The sequence below is a fragment of the Heteronotia binoei genome, chromosome 9 (genome assembly GCF_032191835.1).
Source record: "Heteronotia binoei isolate CCM8104 ecotype False Entrance Well chromosome 9, APGP_CSIRO_Hbin_v1, whole genome shotgun sequence".
Taxonomy (NCBI): Eukaryota; Metazoa; Chordata; class Lepidosauria; order Squamata; family Gekkonidae; genus Heteronotia; species Heteronotia binoei.
This window is the reverse complement of record NC_083231.1, coordinates 61,124,467-61,148,762: the sequence shown is the minus strand read 5'-3', so window position 1 is coordinate 61,148,762 and position 24,296 is coordinate 61,124,467. Positions and strand designations below refer to the sequence as shown.

At 41.2% G+C, this 24,296-nt stretch overlaps 1 protein-coding gene across 5 annotated transcripts in view; it reads right to left on the bottom strand.

The window, feature by feature from the left end:
• Positions 1-22,988: 22,988 nt before the first annotated feature.
• Positions 22,989-24,296, bottom strand: part of ANAPC10 (anaphase promoting complex subunit 10) — a 47,993-nt gene continuing 46,685 nt past the window's right edge. For all 5 annotated transcript variants that reach the window (XM_060246697.1, XM_060246701.1, XM_060246698.1 and 2 more), the window contains exon 5: positions 22,989-23,289. In XM_060246697.1, coding sequence (XP_060102680.1) covers positions 23,059-23,289 — 231 coding nt within the window. In that variant the 3' untranslated portion in view covers positions 22,989-23,058. The remainder of the gene's footprint in view (positions 23,290-24,296) is intronic.

Sequence of the window (24,296 nt, the reverse complement as noted above, 5' to 3'; positions counted from 1 at the left end):
CATTTGCAGATGATATAATGTTTATAAATGAAAATCCCATACAAGTAACACCTTTGTTGTTAGCTAAAATACAAGAATATGGAGAAAAATCAAAATTTCTATGTAAAAATATGCAAGTAAATAAACAAAAGGAATTACAGAAGCTAACGGGTTGTGAAGTTACCTCTAAGGTAAAATATCTGGGTGTGGAGATAACAATGAAGAATATTGATTTGTTAAAAAACAATTATGAGAAGCTATGGCGTAAAATGGATGAAGATATGATAAAATGGAATAAACTTAATTTGTCATTGCTAGGCAGAATAGCTGCAATTAAAATGAATATTCTGCCAAGAATAATGTATTTGTTTCAAACTATTCCAATTGTGAAAGACAGTAAACAATTTAATAGATGGCAAAGAAAAATTTCAGAATTTGTGTTGGCTGGGAAGTAGGGTGGCCAGACCGTCCCGGTCTCCCGGGAAAGTCCCGGTTCTGGCCCCCAATTCCCGGCTCCCGGACTGGCTATACCGGGACCATTAGAAGTCCCGGTATAGCCAGCGGGGAGCCGGCGGGCCGCGCGCGTGGGTGGGGAAGGCGGCGAGTGAGGGAGCCAGCGTCCCTGCGCGTGCGCACAGCGGTGTGCGCACGCGCAGGGACACTGGCTCCCTCACTCGCCGCCTTCTCTGCCCACGCGCGGGGCCCGGCGGCGGTGGCGGAGGCCAGGGAGGCCGCGGAGAGGCCTGCGCTGGTCCCTGGAGGCCCTCCAGAGACCAGCGCCGGCCTCTCCGCCGCCTCCCCGGCCTCCGCAGCCGCCACTAGCCCCGCCAGCAGCACCAGCCGCCTGGAGGAGAGGCCGCCACCCACCCTGGAAGAAGGTAAGCAGGGAGGGAGGGGGCCGAAAGCGGGGGGGGCGGCTGGCGGGGGGGCGGCCGGCCTTCCTTCCTTCCCTCCCTTCTTCCTCCCTCCTTCCTTCCCTCCCTCCTCCCTACCTTCCTTCCCTCCCTCCCTCCTTCTTCTCTTCCTCCCTCCCTCCCTCCTTCCTTCCCTCCCTCCCTCCTTCCTTTCTTCCTTCCCTCCTTCCCTCCCTCCCTCCTCCCTTCCTTCCCTCCCTCCCTCCTTCCTCCCTCCTTCCTTCCTTCCTTCCTCCCTCCTTCCCTCCCTCCCTCCTTTCTTCCTTCCCTCCCTCCTTCCCTCCCTCCTCCCTTCCTTCCCTCCCTCCCTCCTCCCTCCCTCCTTCCTTCCTTCCCTCCCTCCCTCCTCCCTTCCTTCCCTCCCTCCTTCCTCCCTCCTTCCTGCCTTCTTCCTTCCTTCCTTCCTTCCTTCCTTCCTTCCTTCCTTCCTTCCTTCCTTCCTTCCTTCCTTCCTTCCTTCCTTTCTTCCTTCCTTCCCTCCCTCCCTCCTCCCTTCCCTCCCTCCCTCCCTCCCTTCCGTCCTTCCTTCCTTCCGTGGCTCTCAAATATCCGATGTTCATGTCTTGCAGCTCTCAAACATCTGACCTTTATTCTGTGTTGCTCTTGTGACTGGAGTAGACAATACTGACTTTGGTGGACCCAAGCACTGATTCAGTGTAAGGGAGCTTTGTGTTTGTGTCTTCTGGTGCAATTTTGTTCTCAGATCCTGTATTTACTTCATCAGTATATGGGATAAGGCACTTTCTCAACTGTGCTGCATAATGCAGCCTATTTATTTTGTTCTGTTTGCTCTGTTGGCTCTATCTGCGCCACCTTCATCACTTTCGGGGTGTGGATCCCCCAGTGGGGTGGTCTCCCGACTCCCCCCGCTGGCTGTTTCTGATAGCCCTGCACCCCCTCTTTCATTTGATATGTGTCCGTGCGGGTGCCACCCTCCCGCCGGGAGATGCTGCAAAATGAGCCCCCTTGAGGCTTATGGCGGCAGGGCTCGGGGGAAGCGAGCTAGACTGCTGTTCTTTTGAGGGGTTATAGAGTGTTTCGAGCCCGTCCCTGTGGCATTGGTCCCATCGTTGTGGGGCCCAGGGGGCCGGCGCAGCGGCACGCTGAAGCAGCCTGTCGGTCACTTCCGGGTTCCTGTCCTGCATCTCGACCTGTGTTATTAGTGACAGGCTGCTTCGGCGTGCCGCTGCGCTGGCCCCCTGGGCCCCACAACGATGGGACCGATGCCACAGGGACGGGCTCAAAACACTCTATAACCCCTCAAAAGAACAGCAGTCTAGCTCGCTTCCCCCGAGCCCTGCCGCCATAAGCCTCAAGGGGGCTCATTTTGCGGCATCTCCCGGCGGGAGGGTGGCACCCGCACGGGACACATATCAAATGAAAGAGGGGGCGCAGGGCTATCAGGAACAGCCGGCAGAGGGAGTCGGGAGACCACCCCACTGGGGGATCCACACCCCGAAAGTGATGAAGGTGGCGCAGATAGAGCCAACAGAGCAAACAGGACAAAATAAATAGGCTGCATTATGCAGCACAGTCTCACTGGAATCTCACTGGAATCTGACTGGCTTCTCAGCATGGAACCCGTTCTCTCTAGTCTTCTCACTTTGAAAAAAGTAAAAAAAGAGTTTTATTTAACTTTATTTCCCCCTTTCCCTCTCTATAAATAATCTTGGTGTTTCCGGCGGTGATATTTGGGGGATTTTGGGGGACGTCACAGGAAGTGCTGTTAAGTCACTTCCTGTTTCCGGCAGTGGCATTTGGGGGAAATGATGTCATTTGGGGGAAATGATGTCACATGAAGTGATGTCACTTCCTGCTTCCGGCAGGTGGAGCGGGGGAAATGATGTCACAGGAAGTGATTCACTTCCTGTTTCCGGTGGTGGCATGACATCACCGGAAGTGACGTCACCGGAAGTGACATCACTTCCTGTTTCCGGCGGCGTGCGCACACGCACATTCCTTCTCCCCTCAAGGTGTCCCTGGATGGCCTGCAGAAATTATGGCCACCCTACTGGGAAGAAACCAAGAATTAAAATGAAAATTTTAACAGATGCAAAAGAGAGAGGTGGATTTCAATTACCAGACTTAAAATTATATCATGAAGCAGTTTGTTTAGTGTGGATAAAAGAATGGATGATGCTGTTAAACAAAAAACTCTTAGCGTTGGAAGGTCATGGAAATAAATTTGGCTGGCACGCTTACATGTATTATAGGGAAAAAAAGATGGACGGTTTTTTTCCTCACCATTATATAAGAAACAACCTGTTAAATACGTGGATGAAATATAAGAAATATGGGGATGAGAGAAAGCCGTTATGGATAGTGCCAGCAGAAGTAATAAAAATAACAGCTGAGATGGGTGAAGAAAAATGGTTGTCATACAACCAACTATTAAAAATACAAAGCGGCAAAATAGAATTGAAAACTGCTGAAGAACTGAATAATAAATATGATTGGTTTCAAATGCAACAAATAAAGAGCTTGGTGGAAAAGGATATTAAAGCTGAAGGAATAAGAAAAGAGCAAACAGAAATTACTTCTAAAATGGTCTACGGAAGATGAAGTAGTAAAATCTCAAATGATAAAGTGGGCAATTAATGTAAATAAAGAAATACAGATGGAAACTTGGGAATATTTGTGGAAGAATTCTATTAAGCTTTCAACATGTCACAGTATTAAAGAGAACTGTTTTAAAATGATGTATAAAAAGTTGGCAAAGATAAATAATAAGATGCCAGATAGATGTTGGAAATGTAAAAAACATGAAGGTTCTTTCTACCATATGTGGTGGACTTGTGAAAGAGCAAGGAAGTATTGGCAAATGATTAAACAACAAATGTCTAGGATCTTGGGATATGAATTTAAGAAAATTGCAGAGACTTTTCTGTTGGGATTACAAATGGAAAAATTTCCAAAAGAAGATAGAACTATAATCTGGTATTTGCTTTCAGCTGCTAGGACATTGTATGCGCAGTTGTGGAAGCAAGAAAAAATACCAGAGAAATGGGATTGGATTGTAAAAATTATGACAAGGAGTGAAATGGACAAATTAACAAGAATTTTGATAGACTGTGATTTGGAAGTTTTCAAGATGGAGTGGAAAAAGTTTAGAAGATATGTAGAAAAAGATTGGAAAGTAAAAGGACATTGGACAATTTTTGATAATGATTAAGTATGAGAAGGAAGAAGAATATTAATCTTTGTTTTTATTAGTTAAGGGTTCCTTTAAATATTAGTATTTTAAGTAAATAACACCAGCAGGGGTCATGTAACGGGGGGAGGGGTGGTTAGAAAGTAACATGGGATAGATAAAAAGAAGTTATTAATTATGCAAGAAATAGATATTGTTACCATATGTTACTAAATAAAATTGTTTTAACGCATTAAATGTGTCACTGGACTCCAATTTTGTTCTATGGCCATGAGTAAGTCACTCGCTGGCAGCCCAACGCTCCTCACAGAGAAACTATGAGGCTCAAGCATTTCTGAGTTCATGGAACAATGAGTGGGACCTAAATATAACAAACTGGTACTACAGTTTCTGTAGAGCAACCTGACTTTAAACAATTAAAAAATCCATGGATATTTAAATAAAATATGACTTACCTAGCAGCACAAGATTTCATGAAAGTATAACATTTCAAAATGTGATATGATGCTAGTTAAATTTTACAATCCTGATTTAAAAATTGTGATTAGCAGAAAAAATTTTTTGTTGCATATCCATATATGCTCTCCCTCCCACTCATTCTTTGAACCAGTTAGAAAAGTTAACAGCTACCAATACTTAATCACTACCAACTTTGAGATACTTTGAATCAATAACATAGGATTATCCACGACAATGGGACGTGACTGTGCTGTCTGTATGTTAATTTTAATTTTGATGTAAGTTATTGTTTATCAAAATGAAATTCTGAAAAGGAAATGAAAATATAAAAGAAATAAGTCTATGTGAGGAAACAGTCAAATCTGATGAGGTGAGTTTGGAAGGAAACAGCACAATAGCATCTTACAGTTTCTTCTACGATCTACAGTGGAATCCTAAACTATGTTATACCCTTTCTAAACCAATTGAAGTCAATGGACTTAAAACAGTGTAACTCGGTTTAGGACTGTACTATTGGAAGTAGGCTTCCCAACCCTCCCGCCCTGGCGGGGGACTCCAGGATTTCCAGCCTCTTCCCCCGCTCCCCAAAAAAATGGAAGCGGGGGGAGGGGGAAAGGCGCCAAGAAGCGTGGCGAGCCACCCCATCTCGGAGTGGGCAACACCGCTGCGCTGCTGCTGCCTCTTCTCCGCTTCACCGTAGCTGCTCCTCTGAGATGGGCCCATCTCGGAGGAGCAGCTACGGTGAAGCGGAGAAGAGGCGGCAGCAGCGCAGCAGCGTTGCCCACTCTGCCCCGCCTCTGAGGTGAAATCAGAGAAGGGGAGGGTGGAGGAAAGGAAAGCATTTAAAAAGTTGTGAGGTCCCTTTAATTGTGATGGACAGAACTCCCTCTGGAGTTCAATTGTGCTTGTCACACCCTTGCTCCTAGCTCCACCCCAGTGTCTCCTGGCTCCACCCCCAAAGTCTCCTGGCTCCACCCCCAAAGTCCCCAGATATTTCTTGAATTGGACTTGGCAACCCTAATGGTTTCAAGTCAGCTCTGGCCTGATGAGCTACTTCTTTGAAATTTAACTATAACAATATCTGGATCTAATTAGTCTTTAGGAAATAGGATAAGGCTTTATCATAAAACATTAAGCCCGTGACACTCAAATGTCATGATATGACAGTGGTCTGCACGTAAGAGATACATCTCATTTGTTCCTTGGTAGTGTTTATTTACAACTTGCTACAGAGAAGTCACTGTACCTGTAAACCAGAATGTGCCAGAACTTCATATAATATTGGTCAGGCACAAAAGGGCCTTAAGGGTCAAAGAGCAATAGTGGGTCAAGGTTAAATTGAGTTCATTTTTGCTTCAGTGTGGGGAATGTGCTTTGCAAATCAGTTTGAGCAGGTACAATTTGAAATTTGTTTAAATTTTCCTCTTAAGTAAGAGAAAACTATGACTTAACATATCATACCCATTGCTCATAAAAGCTGGTAGCGGTGGCTCATTCTTTTAACATATTTTCTTATCAGGGCGAAGAAAAATATCTTTAATAGTTTGAATGTTGGTTCAATACTTCCAGCAGCTGCATTCATCTTCTACCTTTACAGTATGTTTAAATTCAAGCATGAGGTAATTATTATGTGCTTGTAAAAGCAAAGATGTATGTTTAGCATTCAAGGATGGGCTGCTAGATATTCACATTGGGTGGTCCAATGCTAATGTAGAATACATATTTTTAACACCCTAGTAAACACTGTTAGTTGAACACAGAATTTGTACCCCAAAGTATATCACTGCTTTAGAAAAAAATAAATACATTTGTTATAGCTGTTCATACTTTGTCCCCCAAGATGTGATGCTTTTGGTAAGATGTCATGTTTTGGATAAGAAATTGTTACATGATTACTAAACTTAATTTCACAATATTCTTCCACTATATGTCATAGCACAGAACTGAAAAAATACATAGCACAGAACTGAAAAAGTACACAGACTTTGGAAGCCTGAGTTTACTATCCTGGTGCAGCCATGGTGTAACATGACATTGTATTCTCACTGGATTTTCCTCTCCACAGCTGACAAACCTGCTGGCTTCTATCACATCTTTGGTCCCTGCCTCACTCTTGCCAAGGGCATGAGCACACAGAATGTAACCACTCAAGGACTTGCTTCTTAATGCCAGTACTCCATTTCAGTACTGACAGTAGCCCATGCTTAAAATAATACTAAGCCCTGTTCTAAATGCAGGCCTTGAATTCAGCAGAGCTCCTGAACCTTTCTGGCAGCCCCCCTCCTCCTCCCCACCTACCTTGTCCATGGAGTAGTAGGTGCAGCAGCATAACAATCACTGGATTAGGAGAGTGAAAGCCAGTCAGCCACCAGGAGCTTTGCCACATCCCCAGCAGCCCTCATTGTCCCCTGAAGAAGCCTGCATCACCCTTTCTCCACTTCTTATGTCATTTTGGGTGGTGCATGGCTAGCTGGCCTTTTTACTGTGGAGGAGGGCAGCCAAGGACAGACCCAGGTGAGTGAGGCCTGCTTGGGCTGGCTGGCTCTCTAGCCAGCCCAAGCAGGCCTCGCTCGCTCAGGGCTCTCCTTTCTTGCGACAGGTTGCTTTTGGCTGGAGGGGGGCAGCATATGCTAATGAGTTATGCTAATGAGATCCACCACCTATTTTTCTACAAAACAACCCCTGCCTAAATGTCTGCTTTACACAACTTATTAGTCTATGTGTTGTATTCATCTAGAAGGAATCATCTTTTAATTTATAAGCAACATATTCTTCTTCCCTAAAGAACTGCCTGATCCAAGTTTTCCCTGTATCATATCAACTACTTTTTCATCATATAACTCTTTTAGTTTAGTAGATGTTTGCATGTACAGTAAGTTATATCCATATTTCAGTTTCTTCTTTTCTCCTTAACTAGCAGGTGCTGCATGGATAGCTCCAAGTTATAGCAAGCTCTTTGCTTTTGCCCCTTCTGATTCTTAGGTGCAGGAAGTAGGAACAGCTGTACAAGATGCTTGGCTTGCTGCAGACTTGAATGCTGATTTTATGATAGTAAAGACTTCACCCAGTGTGTTTAGAGGTTAATAATTGTATTTCTAATAAACTGAAAAGCCCTGTACACATAATATCCTGATCACATTAGCCTGAATACATTCTGCAAGTACACATGCTCATAAGACAGAGTGAAGGAACATATCAGTTCAAAATAAAATAGGGACCCAGATCCTGGATAAATATGCGGTTCATATCTTATGTACAGGCTGAATATAATCTAAGAATCACAGTGCACATGCCAAAAAAAATCACATGTACACTGTATATGGATTGTACAAATATTCACTGTATGTGTATGCAGGACTAGGGTATTCAGATGACACCTTCACAAATTTCAGCTTTTTATGTTTTGTAACTTTGATATTCCCATCAGTCAGTGAAGGAAAGGGGCCAAGAGTTTAATATTTTATTTAAAAAAACTTATCCCTCCCCAACTTTATAATAGTGTGAAGAGAAAATGTTTAGACTAATCTACAAACATAGTAAGGTTAGGTTCTGTAAACTTTGGCAAGTGCAGGGTTCTTAGTCTGAATACTATGCTTGTTTTCAGACTTAAATAATAAACAGTTTCTATATATCTGAATTAAACTCACATTCTGTCAGACTTGGAAGTCAATTGAAGCCTCTAGTGGAATATGCACTGCATCTCTCCAATAGAAATAGGAACAGGACCACACAAAATCATCCCACCCATTTTCCTTCAATAAACAAACCTTCTGACCACAACAACTTGTCATTTCCTACTTATCAAAAATTGTCAGAAACAGTTTCACTTTTAAAGTTTTTGCTCCATTTGAGTCTCCATGCATCTAGTCAATTATGAATGAACATAATCCAGCCAAAGTTAATTATATTTAAAGTCCTCTTGGTTTCAGTGAGAGGTTTGTGCTTATGAAACTTAAATTTGTTTCATTCTGTCTGAATTGTGTTTAGCAAGTTCAATCTGCAAAATTTCTTCTATTTTAAAAAGGCACTGCTTATTCTCATGGACACTTCACATATTATATCCTATCTCCTCATATACAGAGGGTTTTTAAACTTCTGTTTTAAATTTTTCATAACATAAGCTGCAACACTCTAGCAAGAGATTCAGAATTTTAGTATGTTAGTCAAATGTATCAAGAACTGACAACCATACAATGTGTTATTTATATCTTACAAACTTTTACATAATTTTCATGAAGAATGAAAGATTACTTATAAGAGAGAAAGCATGCTCAAGTCTCTCAGGTTACTCAGCAAAAAGTGATGAGGAATTTTGTGCAGTTTTAATTTATGCTGTTTTTCAAAATCGTATCATGCCCAGTATTTATAGCAACCCATAATGCCAAACATACTCAAAATATCTTGGGGGTTGTTTTTTGTATTTTTTTGAAGTTGCATCTCCATGGGGGGGGGGGAGTTTAACTCTTTTGTAGAAATAGATCTAATTTCTGTAACTGCCCACTGTGCAGATTTTTTGACCCATACTTGAAGAGCAGGTTCAGAATTAGACATATATGTATTTGGAGAAGTGTGCTTGGACATGAAAGCTTATACCCAGAATAAAAGTTTGTTCATCTGTTGCCACAGGACTCAAACATTGTTCTACTTTGTTTTTTCAGTGAAACTACCCTACCCCAAAAACCCTGCATAGATGATACCCACAATGACATAAGAATAGCTTCCCCTCTGTTTTCTCCAGCAGATTTTAGGAAGCTGTGGATGTATATGTTGGATTTTAACCAGCTAAGTACTATCTAGTACAGGGATGTCAAACAATGCAGTCCCCTGGGGTGGATCCAACCTGTTCAGGGCTCAAATCTGGCCCCTGAACAACTTCCTTCTCCAACTTTCTTTTCCAGAACTGCTGCTGCAACAACATCGTAACTTGCTTTTCCTCTAGCTCCCTCAATGGCTCTTAGCTTCCAGCTTCCTGCCTCTTGCCTCCCTCCCTCCTCCTTCCTTCACTTGCTCTTTCTCTCTCACACACACACACACACGGAGGCACGCAGATACAAAGACAAGCCTCTCTCTCTCATGTGTGTGCGCGCACACACACACAGCTTCTGCTTCTCTGGGGCTGTTGCTCCTCTTTTGGGGCTTGAAGGGAGGAAGAGGAAGGAGAGAGAGAAAAAACAGCTTCAAAACCAACAATGTTTTATTTCTGGTATAAGCTTTTGTGTGCAAGCATACTTCTTCAGACAGAGGGAGGGAGGGTAGGTAGGTGGATGGATGGATTACTCTGACAAGTACAATGTACACTGAGGAAAGTACTTTGGCTTATTCTGAAAAGTTAAAAAAAAATTGGATTTCTCGATTGATTTATTTTCTTTCAAAAAGACCCTGATTAAGAATTAGAACTCCTCGATTGGTCCTTGTATCATGGACAGTGCAGTGATTTCTGATGCCATATGATAATCCAACTTGTTTTCCATCAGCTGTTCTCTCAGGTAGATAGCACAATGTTCCCTTTGAGAACAGACTATGTAAGTACTGTTTATCAGAACCTGATTCAGTTACTCATATTTTACTATGCTGCTCTATGTTTTGTAAGATTCATCAGCAACTTCTTGACCCTGTTATCTCCAATTTCTCTGGCCCTCCAGAAAAAACTATTCAGTACTTACTCGCTGATTAATCTCCCAAATTGACAGAACTAGTAGCTGAGCATTTGGCCATTGTACTACGCAAGGGCCATTATATTTCTATGCACAGACCATGAACATTTGATCAATTTTGCTTTTATGCACTGTTTTTATTATATTTTTAACCTTTTTTGTGCACTATAACTCTCACTGGACTTCATTTTAATTCCTTGTACTTTTATTTCACCCTTTTATGCCATTAAAGATTCTTGAACTTGAAGTATATTCATCACAAAGTCATTTTTATTTATTTATTTATTTAGTGGACTTATATCCCGCCCTTCTCACCGAAGTGTCTCAGGGCGGCTCACAGCATAATAATTCATACAATTCGATTTAAAACATTTACAAATACAATTAAAACCATAATTAATAAAACAAGATAAGATAAAACCAGTGGTCTATAGGAGCATTTTGTTCCATCCAGAGATGTTCTCATTATCAGTTAGGTGTTATAGGCCTGCCGGAAGAGGGCTGTCTTACAGGCCCTGCGGAACTGCCCTAGGTCCCGCAGGGCCCGCACCTCCTCCGGCAGCTGGTTCCACCAATAAGGTGCCGCTATTGAGAAGGCCCGATCCCTGGTGGATTTTAGACGGGCCTCCTTTGGCCCAGGGACTACCAGCAGGTTTTGTGAACCCGAGCGTAGTACTCTCTGGGGAACTTGTGGGGAGAGACGGTCCCTAAGGTAGACAGGTCCTAGGCCATATAGGGCTTTAAAGGTAATGACCAACACCTTGTACTGGACTCGGAATATTACTGGCAGCCAGTGTAGATCCCAGAGCCCCGGCCGAATGTGCTCCCATCTTGGGAGCCCTAGTAGCAGCCGGGCAGCAGCGTTCTGCACTAACTGCAGTTTCCGGGTCCGGCACAAGGGTAGCCCCATGTAGAGGGCATTACAGTAGTCCAACCTCGAGGTGACCGTAGCATGAATCACTGTTGCTAGGTCGTCGCGTTCCAGGAAGGGGGCCAACTGCCTCGCCCGCCTAAGGTGAAAAAAAAGCTCATTCATTCTTCTTTAGACATCCCTAGTATTTCCTCCAAGATATAAACCCTAGCATTATTTTATTATATATCTTGCCATTTGGTTTTTATTATTCTGATGTACATATAGCAGCATGGATCTAACAATGCAGTCTTTTAAGTTACACCCTTCTACCCATTAGGTAATATTATACAGAAAATAATGATCCAGCAGTTCTAATCATTATTTGACTAGGTTAGCCATCTCCTCCATTTTCTCCAACATGTTTTGATACGCTGTGGATACATATGATGTATTTTATCCTGTCAAGTGCCATATAGTATAGTATAGTGCAATCTCATGTTTATTCATATAGTCTTGAGAGGTGGTTCAGACCATAACTTAGCCCATACAGTGTGCTCTAATTCTTTTTGGATCAGGATTTTTGTCTAAATATGATTAATGTTAAAGAAGAAACTTTCTTCTTACCAGCCTAAATAGCTTTTATTTTCAGAAATACAGAACTGTATCATTAGTGACTAATCTGATTTTATGGATTATATCAGCTATTTGGATTCTTGAGTTTACTGGATTTTTTAAAATTGTCTCTGCAAATGAAAGGGCAAAAAAGTTTATAACAAAGGAATCACAGAATTAAAACGGACCTCCAGAGTCATCTAGTTCAACCCCCTGCACAATGCAGGAAACTCACAATACCTCCCACCCATATGCTGCTAGTGACACCTGCTCCATGCCCAGAAGATGGCAAAAACTGTTCCTGGCAAAACTGGCCTAGAGAAAAATTCCTGCCTGACCCTGAAGTGGCAAACAGCATTTCCCTGGGCATGTAAGAAAGGGCCATAAGAACTAAGTGCTGATGCAACCCTTCCTGTCCTCCCTCTAATGATCTGCCTAATTTGCAGAATCTGCATTGCTGTCAGATGGCCATTTAGTCTTTGTTTAAAAACCTCCAAAGAAGGAAAGTCCACTATCTCCCAAGAAAACTTGTTCCATTAAGGAACTGCTCTGTCAGGAAGTTCTTCCTAATGTTTAGTCCCTTTTGCCATCTACTTTTATAGATACAAAATTCTTTAGGTCATTGTTCACTCTTACCAATGCTTTTGGACCAAGATATAAAGCTTAACAGAGGTTAGTCATGCCAATTCCACCCCCCCCCCCAAAAAAAACACATGAGTTTCTTAATTGTCATGTGTATATCTCTTTCCAAAAGACTAGGAGTACCTTTTCACAAGTAACAAGCTCTGAGGATAGCAGTGTTACTATATAATTGCAACATCTTATATCACCAAAATTGTTGCTTCTGTTGTATTACACATGCAGAAGGCAACTCTTAGTAAACCCTTGTTTAACTGGTTTTTCAATGGATCAGCCTATGAGACAAAAAGAGGAGTCCCACTAATAGAGCTATACTGACATACTTTTACATGTATAGAAACACCTATAAAAAACCAGTCTATAAGAACATAACAAAAGAACATAAGAGAAGCCATGTTGGATCAGGCCAATGGCCCATCCAGTCCAATACTGTCACACAGTGGCCAGTATATGTGTGTGTGTGTGTATATATATATATGTGTGTGTGTGTGTGTGTGTGTATATATATATATATACACACACACACACACACACCGTGGCTAACAGCCACTGATGGACCCCTGCTTCATATTTTTATCCAATCCCCTCTTAAAGCTGGCTATGCTTGTATATCTCTTTCCTCCTGTGGCAGTGAATTCCACATGTTAATCACCCTTTGGGTGAAGAAGTACTTCCTTTTATCCATTTTAACCTGACTGCTCAGCAATTTCATTGAATGCCCACGAGTTCTTGTATTGTGAGAAAGGGAGAAAAGGACTTCTTTCTCTACTTTCTCCATCCCATGCATAATCTTGTAAACCTCTACCATGTCACCCCGAAGTCGATGTTTCTCCAAGCTAAAAAGCCCCAAGTGTTTTAACCTTTCTTCATAGGGAAAGTGTTCCAAACCTTTAATCATTCCAGTTGCCCTTTTCTGCACTTTTTCCAATGTTATAATATCCTTTTTGAGGTGCAGTGACCAGAATTCTACACAGTATTCCAAATGAGACCGCACCATCGATTTATACAGGGACATTATGATACTGGCTGATTTGTTTTCAGTTCCCTTCCTAATAATTTCCAGCATTGCATTGGCCTTTTTTATTGCAATCGCACACTGTCTTGACATTTTTAGTGAGTTATCTACCATGACCCCAAGATCTCGCTCTTGGTCAGTCTCTCTGCCAGTTCACAACCCATCAACTTGTATTTGTAGCTGGGATTCTTGGCACCAATGTGCATTACTTTGCACTTGGCCACATTGAACCTCAACTGCCACATTGACACCCACTCACCCAGCCTCAACAGATCCCTTTGGAGTGCCTCACAATCCTCTCTGGTTCTCATCACCCTGAACAATTGAGTGTCATCTGCAAACTTGGCCACTTCACTGCTTACTCCCAACTCCAGATCATTAATGAGCAAGTTAAAGAGCACGGGACCCAGTACTGAGCCCTGCAGCACCCGTCTGCTTACCATCCTCCACTGTGAAGACTGCCCATTTATACTCACTCTCTACTTCCTATTAATTAGCCAGTTTTTGATCCACAAGAGGACCTGTCCTTTTACTCCATGACTCTTGAGCTTACTAAGGAGCCTTTGATAAGGAACTTTATCAAAAGCTTTCTGGAAGTCAAGGTAAACAACATCTATTGGGTCCCCTTTGTTCACCCCCTCAAAGAACTGTAACAGGTTAGTGAGGCAAGATCTTCCCTTACAGAACCCATGCTGAGTATTCCTCAATAACTTGTGTTCGTCAATGTGCCTACCCATTCTGTCCTTGATAATGCTTTCTACCAACTTTCCTAGTATTGAAGTCAGACTTACTGGCCTGTAATTTCCCGGATCCCCTCTGAAACCCTTTTTAAAGATGGGGGTGACATTTGCGACCTTCCAGTCATCAGGAAAGGAGGCAGATTTCAATGAAAGATTACATATTTTTGTCAGGAGATCCACAAGTTCAACTTTGAGTTCTTTCAGAACTCTTGGATGTTTGCCATCCAGACCTGGTGACTTATTAGTTTTTAATTTGTCAATCAGTTGTAGGACCTCCTCTCTTGTCACCTCAATTTGACTCAGGTCTTTCAACACCCCTTCCAAAATTAGTGGTTCTGGAGCGGGCAAACACTTCTCATCTTCCACAGTGAAGACCGAAGCAAAAAAATGCATTCAGCTTCTCAGCCATTTCCCTATCCTCCTTCAGTAATCCTTTTACCCCTTGGTCATCCAAGGGCCGCACTGCTTCCCTGGCTGGTTTCCTGCTTCTAATATATTTGAAGAAATTTTTATTGTTGGTCTTTTTTTTTTTGCAACATGCTCCTCATAGTCCCTTTTTGCCTGCCTGATCACAGTCTTGCATTTGATTCTCCATAGCCTGTGTTCCCTTTCATTAATCTCACTTGGACTAGCTTTCCACCGTTTAAAAGAGCCCTTCTTACCTTTTACAGCTTCCATTACTTTGTTTGTTAACCATGCAGGCCTTTTCTTATACCTGTTTGTGCCTTTCCTAACTTGTGGTATATATTTTATCTGCGCTTCTAGGATTATAGTTTTAAATAGCCCCCAAGCTAACTTGTGGTATATATTTTATCTGCGCTTCTAGGATTATAGTTTTAAATAGCCCCCAAGCTTCCCCAAGGGTTTTGACTGTATTTACCTTTCCTTTCAGTTTCCTCTTCACATGCCTCCTCATCTCAGAGAATTTACCCCTTTTAAAGTTAAACGTGGTTGTGCTGGTCTTTTGGAGCAACTCCCTATTTATAATAACGTTATGGTCACTGCTCCCAAGTGGCGCAATCACTTTTACATCTCACCAAGTCTTGGGCATTACTTAGGACCAAAGCCAGGATCGCCCCACCCCTGGTAGGTTCTGTGACCATCTGCTCCATAGCAGAGTCATTGAGAGCATCTAGAAACTCAATCTCTTTCTCTCAACCTGAACACATATTGACCCAATCAATCTGTGAGTAGTTAAAATCACCTATTAAGACACAGTTTTTACATTTAGCTGCTATCTTTAATCCTTCCATCATGTTATAATCATTCTCTATCTTTTGATTTGGTGGGCGATAACGAACTCCCATAGTTAAATTTCCTTTTGGGCCCTCTATTTCAACCTAAAGCATTTCTAGAAGGGAATCTAATTCTTTGACCTCAGTCTTACTGGACTGTATACCCTCTCTGACATACAGAGCCACCCCACCTCCAACCCTTTCCTCTCTATCCTTCCAATACAACTTATATCCAGGAATCACTGTGTCCCACTGATTCTCTTCATTCTACCAAGTTTCTGAAATTCCCACAATGTCTATGTTTCCCCCAACACTAAACATTCCAACTCACCAATTTTACTTTGAACACTTATAGCATTCACCTATAATTTCCCAGGCAAGTTAGGCCCGCAACCTTCCTCCTGCTGCCTCAAGACTTTGGCAGACAGTCCATAATGTTTGTCACCATCTCAGTGGACAACTCTGATCCATTACCCAGTAGAAAAGTAACAGCTATGATACCCATTCTTCCCCCACCCCATATGCTTGCTCTCTCTTTGAATGTTAACCTGTTATCTATCTTCAGCTTAGAAATATGGGTAGCACCTGATTTCATCTCTTGAATATGAGACTTGATAGCAGTTTATCATACCCTCTAGTAATTGTTTCAGTGGTCCGTCTCTATTTTACACAACGTATGTCCTTATTTCCAAGACTGCATGTACCAATGTGTGAATGTCTGCAATCCCAGTATGTGTTAGCACTAATGCCCAGGGACAGGTTTACCTTACTCTATGCCAGCATTTGAAAGAGCTGTGAGTTTTCCTTAAGCTCAGATCTCCTGGCTGATTGTCAGTAAGCCTATGCCAGCTGCACCAGCCAATGAAAGCTTATAGGAAAAATAAATTTGTAATAGGAAAAGTACAGAAATATGATTGCTTTCATGCAGGATTACAGTAAGAAGATTGTTAGACTAAATTTTACTAATGCTTAAAAAAATACCTTGCCAAATTAGATTTTGGTCAATTAAAATATAAGTGCCTGGGCCTTTCCACAAAGAAGAAAATTCTGTTATAAGAACAAATTGATGTTATTTAAATATATGTTTACCCAAATCCAGGCATTGCAAAACCATTTTGCTCTGTTATCCAAACAAGGTAAAAAAAAGATAATACCAACACTCTAGAATAATTTGGACTCCGGAATGTTAAAATCAGAGACTGACCCCTTAAGAAGATCTGCTGGTATAAACCTTCATTGAGGTTAATAAGATTTGCAAAAGGCCATATTCAGGAATACATTTGGTTAGGGTGGAGCTTCTTATAATCCATGCACAAGACAATTAAATTACTCTATAGCTTCAAAGGAGAAGAAATTATATGCTCTCAGCCAAATATAAGGCTTATATGGCCTCCCTTTACCAAATGTTATAGATTTTATGCACAGGGAAAACACCCATTTGTGTTCAAGCAATCTGCGCTATTCCAGAGTTCTTCCCTCCCATTCAGACATTTTAGCTATTCTGTGTTACTACACCAGCTAGGGATGGGCATGAAAAGGAAAAATGTGGTTCAGTTTGTGTTTCATGACATGCCCTAAAAACCAGGTACCATCATAAACTTTTAGCTACCTCACAAACTGGTTTGGTTCATAAGGTGGTAGAAAGAAACCCCCCATTTAGACCAAACACACACGGGATCTCTGGTTGACTCTCTTCTACCTGCCCTCCAAGTTTGGTGAGGATTGGGTTTATGGGGCCCAAGTTATTACATACCCTTAAACTTGGAGGGCATGTGGAAGATCATCTCAAATTCTCCTGCTGGGGGTCAGGTAACCTTCACAAACAATATAGGAGGCCAAATATCTGCAGAACCATCTCTCCCACTATGTCCCCTAAAGGGCCTTGCATTCTTCAGATCAATATCTAGTAGTGATTCCCCGGCCCAAGAGATGTCCGCCTAGCCTTGACCAGATCCACAGTCTTTTTGGTTCTGGCTCTAGCCTGGTAGAATAGTCTCCCAAGTGAAATCAGGGCCCTGTGGGACTTACTACAATACTGCAGGGCCTGTAAAATGGAGTTGTTCTGCTAAGCCTCTGGTTGAGGTGGTGGAATCAAAGTATACTGCCCCCCTACCGCGTCATCCACCTGTTCCATCTACTAGCACTATTTGTAGATATTACTTTTATGCTGCTACTAGTAGGAGTCTTACCAACTGTTAAAATGTGAAACTTCTGGGTACACATGCAATGGAAATTCCTTGAGAGCAACCACATTGCAGCCATCTTGTAATTTATATTATAGTGGTATTATATTGAATTTTATTGTATTATCTTTTAACATTTTTAAACTTGTTATAGTTATATGTTGTAACCCCCCCTGAGCTCTGCTTGCAGGGGAGGGTGAGATAAAAATAGAATGAATGAATAAATAAATAAATGAAGGTCTGCTGTAGGGGAAGGGGAGTTGGCAAAAATTGCTCTCTACCCTCTTTACCAAAGAAAGTGCCATTATTCCGGTGGAAAAGCACCTTTGGATCCAACAGTTTCTTTCCATCTGATTTGCTTAATATCAATATTTGCAAATTCCTGTTAAAGCCTAAGTTACTTAAAACAGACTGCACAAATCTAAGGCATATTTACTGTTTATTTAGCAATAATAGATTACCTTTCAAACTCCGAGATCCGGAACCAAACTCCCTCCAGACTGAATAGTAATAGAGTCTATTGTTGCAGTCTGGGTTACCATCTATTCATTAACATTAAACAGTCATTGTCAAACAGCTTCATTTAACTTGTCCAACAGAGACATGCAAAAGAGGATTAACTGAGGCACAGTAAAGTAAGATTTAAATTGCATAAATAACATTAAAAAGCACTGCAATACTTTCTATTGTCTTCTTTTCTGGTTACGTTCAGTAAGTGGAGGGAGAGGGGACTCTGAATTACTAAAGAATATTCAAGGAGAAACTGGTCATAATAGGGGTATATATTGTGATACTATTAAAAGACAGAGGTTGTTTTGCTTGTGCATGAATATGCTACTTGGGTGGCAGAAGGCACTTGGCTTCCCAGAAAACCTGATGTGTATATTAGCAGCTTGGTGCAATGGAGTATTTTAATGCCATATTTACTAAGACACTTAATCTATTTTGTAGAGGTGAAGAGATCAAGTGCATTTCTGCTAAATCAATCATACTTGCTAACCAAGGAGTTTGTGATGGCTTTTGCATCTATATAGCTCTCTCAATTAGTAGAGAACCACATTACTAATTTAAACAGTGTAAATATGTGATCATTAAAAACCCCATTCCTACAAGAATACTGTAAAAATCAAAGCAAATTACTGTTATAAAGAAAAGGATGTTAATTTATTATTGTGCTAAGGAATCCTTTTTCTGTTTTTTAAAAAAGCGCATTAAACAAGGAAGTGATGAGCACTAAATTGCCATTTAATCTGCACTGACTGTTCCTTATGGGCTTGCTAACATTTGCAGTTGCTCTAAGATTCAGGTAAACTCATCTTCCTCATCTAACATTTCAATTGATGTTGCCAAATGTTAAATAATTTAAAACATTAAGGGTGCATACAAGGAAGCGCATTAACACAGAATATATGCTCCAGGGATTTATTCTGTTTGATATATTAGTTCCCCCTGCCCTTATTCCTAAAAAAAACATGCTTGTCACAATTATTGCTTTATATAGGGTTGAAAATTCCTGTAAATTTTGGTGTCAGAAAACCAAACCCAAAGTGAGCTCCCTTTATTCTTCAAGAATCCAAAATGCTGTTTTCTCCCAAGAAATAGAATATCAGAGTTACACGCTGCAGGCAGGCAGAAGCGACAGCTTATTCATAAACTAAGGCCAGGAAAAAAACCCTTTTACAGCATGTACACAATAGAACATACAGTTTCTGAGACTCCTAGATAAGAAACTGGGGGTCCAGAGAGCCTTACCTTGCAGATGGCATTTGTAACATGTACAAGAGAAGGGCTTCTGCTTGGTCAGTGTGATGCATAATCATGCAATACAGTACATGTTGCATAAAGCATGTAAGAAGGGTAGCCACCATTGCTTTGGGTCAGCTCGTCTCCCCGAGGCCCATCCTGTTCAGAAAAAAGTTGTTTCAACTAGCTACCCTTGAGTAAATATATTGTCTTTACGTGCATTTGTCTGATTGCCTCCTTAGTACAATCTGGGCTGACGCTGTCTCTTACTTGAGAATTGCCTTTATTGCTTGTTATCTGTTGAATAAACTCTGACCTGAACAAGAGCCGTTTCTCTGGGTGGGGTGACGTGGAGAAAAATTGCAAGTAACATTCTGAGCTACCTCTCTCAGAAAAAGAATGGATCACTCTTTGCAGACTCAGCACCAAGGGCAAGGGGGACTGTGAGGCAACCCATCCACTCCCCAGTAAATGTAAAGAAACAACATACAACCTAATGGATTAAAAATGGTCACAAGTTTATTGGTTACAACAGCTGTAAGAGCCTTGGCACAGAATAGAGCAAAATGGATCCATGTATCAGCTTACCCATCTGCCAGCTGTACCTGCCCCAGCCTACCTGTTGGGGGTGTAACCATGGGATCGCAGGATGTAGGATTCCATGTGGGCAGAAGCCACTGTGTTGTCTCCCCTGTCACTTGAGAGTGAGGGTGCCTTTGACAGCCCCAGAGCTGGGCATGTCCCCTGTAAGCCCTCAAATCCCTTAGAGGGATCCCCAAGATGGGGGGAAATGGGCACACAGGCCACCTTTTCCCCAAAAATGGATCTGGCCTCATGCTGATAATGTCAAACACAGTTGTGACAAGCAGAAAGAGAATAAAATAAGCAAACCAAACACTGACACACCCTGATGTAATGCAAAGAGCAAAAGAGGAAGGGTTGGGTGGGAAAAGTCATGAGGCCAACTGAGAGCCTGGTAGCATGTTTTTATCCTGGCTGGACAGACCTGAGGAAAAACTCCCGCCATGAGATCTGTTGGCCAGGGACTCAGCCCCTGACTGCATCAGGCTCTGCCTGATTGGCTGTGCCGTAGGGGGAAGGGCAAAGGGTCCATGCAGCTGCAGAGTGAGAGGCCATGACACCAGCCCCTCAGGGGGCCTGATGCCACCACATCACGTCCTCCTCTCACCCCTACTGGCCTGCAAACAGGGCCCAAAGCAAATCTGGGGCTTTTGGCTTTTCACGACAGGCTGTGCTTCTAGCTTAAAATTCCATTTTCCATATCAGACGCTGGGAGAGGGCGGGATTTGGAAAGGGACCCTAGCAGGGTATAATGCCATGGTCCACCCTCCATTGCAGCCACTTTCTCTAGGGGAACCAGTGTCTGGAGATCAGGTGTAATTCTGGCAGATCACCAGGCCCTACACCTGGAGGCTGGCAACCCTAACTTTATAGTATCATGGTTAAGGATTAACTGTCATATCACAGAAGGATATCTAGCTGAATAAGCCATTTTATACTAATGTGATTCAAATTTGTAAATTCAGGGGCTGTACATGTTAAGGCCTAATTTTAAATGCCTCACAGAAACAGAATAATCAAATGATCAAATAGATCAGGGTCACAGAAAATTCAGAATCCCCAAATTATCACCTAAGACTAGAGAATTATTTTAATGAAGTAAGAGAATTTTAATGCAAATTGCTACAAAAAGTGACAGTGTTAAGAACTGCATTGACATTTGGCAGTAAGAACATAAGATTCTCCCATCCACCCTTGAGCGACTTAAAGAATTTAAAGCCAGCATCCAAAGAGTTATACCTTTCTTCCTAGAGAATTCATATCAGCAAGCATTTTTTGTCAGATGGCCATGTGCCAAAGCAATATATTAAAAGCACATAGTGGTTCTAAGGTGAAAAAAACAGAAGCTACACAAGACAGGTATCTACTGATTTAGGACATTATATAGATGTATCTTTTATAATTTCTCATTCAATTTCTAATCTGAAAGATGAGGCAAGCCACATAGTAAAACCATAAATCTGAAATAATCCATTTTGAGTAAATTATTATAATTTTAAAAAGTTATCTTCTTTTGAGAGTCATGACCCCAGAGAAAACAATACCATGTAATGATCAGGTCTCCCAACTGAATATTAAAGGGACAATTAATCGTGACCACACCAATCTAGTAAGGCAGCACATTTACTTGGACTTGCCCTCATTCTGATAGAATTGGAGTTACTACATGCCTAAATCAAAACTGAACAAATTAGATCCAGATTCTCCTGTATCATTATCTGTATGTGTCTGAAAATCCGGACACCCAAATATTTAAATTGGCACTGTTGTCAATGTAAAGGCAGTTAATAAAACACTACTAAGTAGACACAACACAAACCTATTTTTTCCTATTTCCCCCAATTGATAGGATAGCCGGAAAAATGCCCAAATGTCATTTTGAAGTCAACTAGGGACAGAAACATCAGGGTCAAACACCAGAATAAAGGCATAGTCTGCATCAGAAGATTAGTTATACTTTCATAAAGCACACTGAGAATTCCTTGAATTAGGACTTCAGAGATCCATCAGAGCTAAGCTAGGTCTTTTAGCTTTCATGCAGAAATTTATATTATCCCAATCTTATTTGCATACAATGTTTAGACTGATCTGGGGGTTGAGGTATGAATAATCCTGTTTGTGGAAGTGGGTGTACAAGTGTTATCTCTGGGATTTGAGAGACTTGTAAGCAAGATAACCTGAGGAGACCTTCAACCCAAAAGAGAAGAGAATTATCAATTCGCAAGTCCTTTGTGTTCCCACTGATTTTCTTGGATAGGTCAGGCAAAATGAGAATGGTGATTTTGTTGGATTGATTGGTCCTTTTCTGGTCTTAGGTCTTCAGGAAATGCCCAACTTGAATTGTCCCTGTAAAATGCAGTACCAGTGCCATTATATTTGCCTTGCATCTTGCAAAGTGTGTAACGGATGAGGCATAGCATCAAATCCCCAGTTTCTAGTTTAAAGCATCAAGAAGCAGGCTGTGTGAAAGACCTGTCTGAGACCCTGCAGAGCCACCACCAGTCAGCATAGACAATACTAGCCTTGTTTTCTTCCACATGGAGGTTTTTGCTCCAGTTTAGCATTCAAACTAGAAGATTATTTTTTAAAGTATATACACATGATGCTGTCCCACTATCCAGGTTTTTCTGTTTTGTTATGACCTTTCCCAAACGAGACTTGATACAACCTTTTAGGAAAGATTGCAGTTTACATGCCCTGAAAATGGGAATGTGCACAATTTCACAGGCTGCACCCACATTAGCACCATTCCATACCATGGGAGGCCTTTTTCCATTTTTAAAAGGACAATGACTATTATATTGCTATAGTATTATACAACAATATAACAACTTTAAGACAGCCAAAAAAAAGCCTCCAGTGGCATTGAGGAGGAGAGAAATAGCAGTCAGAGGGACTTAATCAAGCAAAATGGTGCGGGAAACTGCCATGTGGATGTTCTGTTGCCCCTGCAGCAGAAGAAAGGAGAGAGGTAAAAGAAGCACACCCTGGCACCCAACTTCCTGGAACAATAACAATGTTCCAATGTTTAATGGAAGTGATAATCATGCCCTTCCCAATTTCCCAGTACAGAATTAAAACATCAATTTTTGAATTGTACACCTCTAGAAGTAGCCCTTGATAGCTCTGTATGCTATGGAAGTTCTTTTTAGTACACTATTTTATGTAACAGTAAATTACACCTCCAAATACGCTTGTCAAGCTAAAAGTCACTAAATAGTGTAACATATATATTTTCAGCCTTTATTCAAAAAAATTACAAAAAAATACAATGGCACAAATATAAAATTATCTGTTGTTTACCTGATTGACCGATACATCATGAAATCAATTGTGGTACATCTCGGAAATTTACCAATAGAACTTTCTTCCACTGGTGTATAAACCTTAATTTGTCGCATATGAGTGTCCCTTCCATTTTGATGATTAGCTAAAACAGCAATCTGTATCATAAAAGTGCGAATAGGTTTCTTGTGAGTATCTGTTAAGGGCACATGAATCCAACCACTTGGTTCCACTAATTCAAGTTGCTGGGGAGGGAAAAAGAGAAAAGAAACATCAATTGAAACAGATCTACGTGACCACTTACATGAGTACCTAGTAACTGAACTTGGTACAACAGAAAGTAGGCTGAGAAGTGAAGCAGAAGTGAAAACTCAGGTATCAGGTCTTAGATACACAATAGTAGTAATCATTTGATTTTTTTTATTATGCAGGGCAAGATTAGACATTTAGTCAGATTAAAGATACTGACAGTAAAAATAATTTTTAAATGTTATTTTTAATCTGTCAAAATAATTTGGTTTAGAGTGATATTTGAATGTAACATAGATACATTAAGTCAATGGTGCTCAAAGTATGGACACAAAAGTGGGATGCACCACTCTCACAGATGGGTCATGGGGTGAGCTGAGAGAAGAAACTCTGTGACTAAATTCAGGTTTTCTTCTGCATAGTAAGTGAAATGCCCATGATATACAGCCTGTTGCTCAGTAATGCTCTATACCTATAAATACTAAACATGGACAACAAAATATAAGATTGCTTAATATTAACATGTATGAAATTTCTTGCATTTTATGTTAGGGAGAGGAAAGTAACATAGAAGTTCTTCCCAAGTAAATCTCAAAAAGTTTAAAAGTGAGTTCTACCTCAAAAATTTGAGATTCACTGCATTAAATATACACCTATAATCTCTCAACACTAAACCCCTTAACACTATTAAACACATTTATACATGAAAGCTGGTTTTCATTACAAAAGAAAAAGAAAAAAGTATATGATTTGATCAATGGGTTACGCATTGTGCAAATTATTGTACAAATTATAAATATTTACAGTGCAGTCCTAAGAACCATTATTTGACTCTCAGCCAAGTGAAATTAATTGGCTTAGAGTAAAACAACTCACCACAAGGTTTCACTTTTAAATCCCACCAAACAAACAGCATGGATATTTACTTTCAATCGCATGTAAAAACACTATTCTGCCCAACTACCACCAGGCATTGGTTCTGGAAAGATCTGACCATAAATTT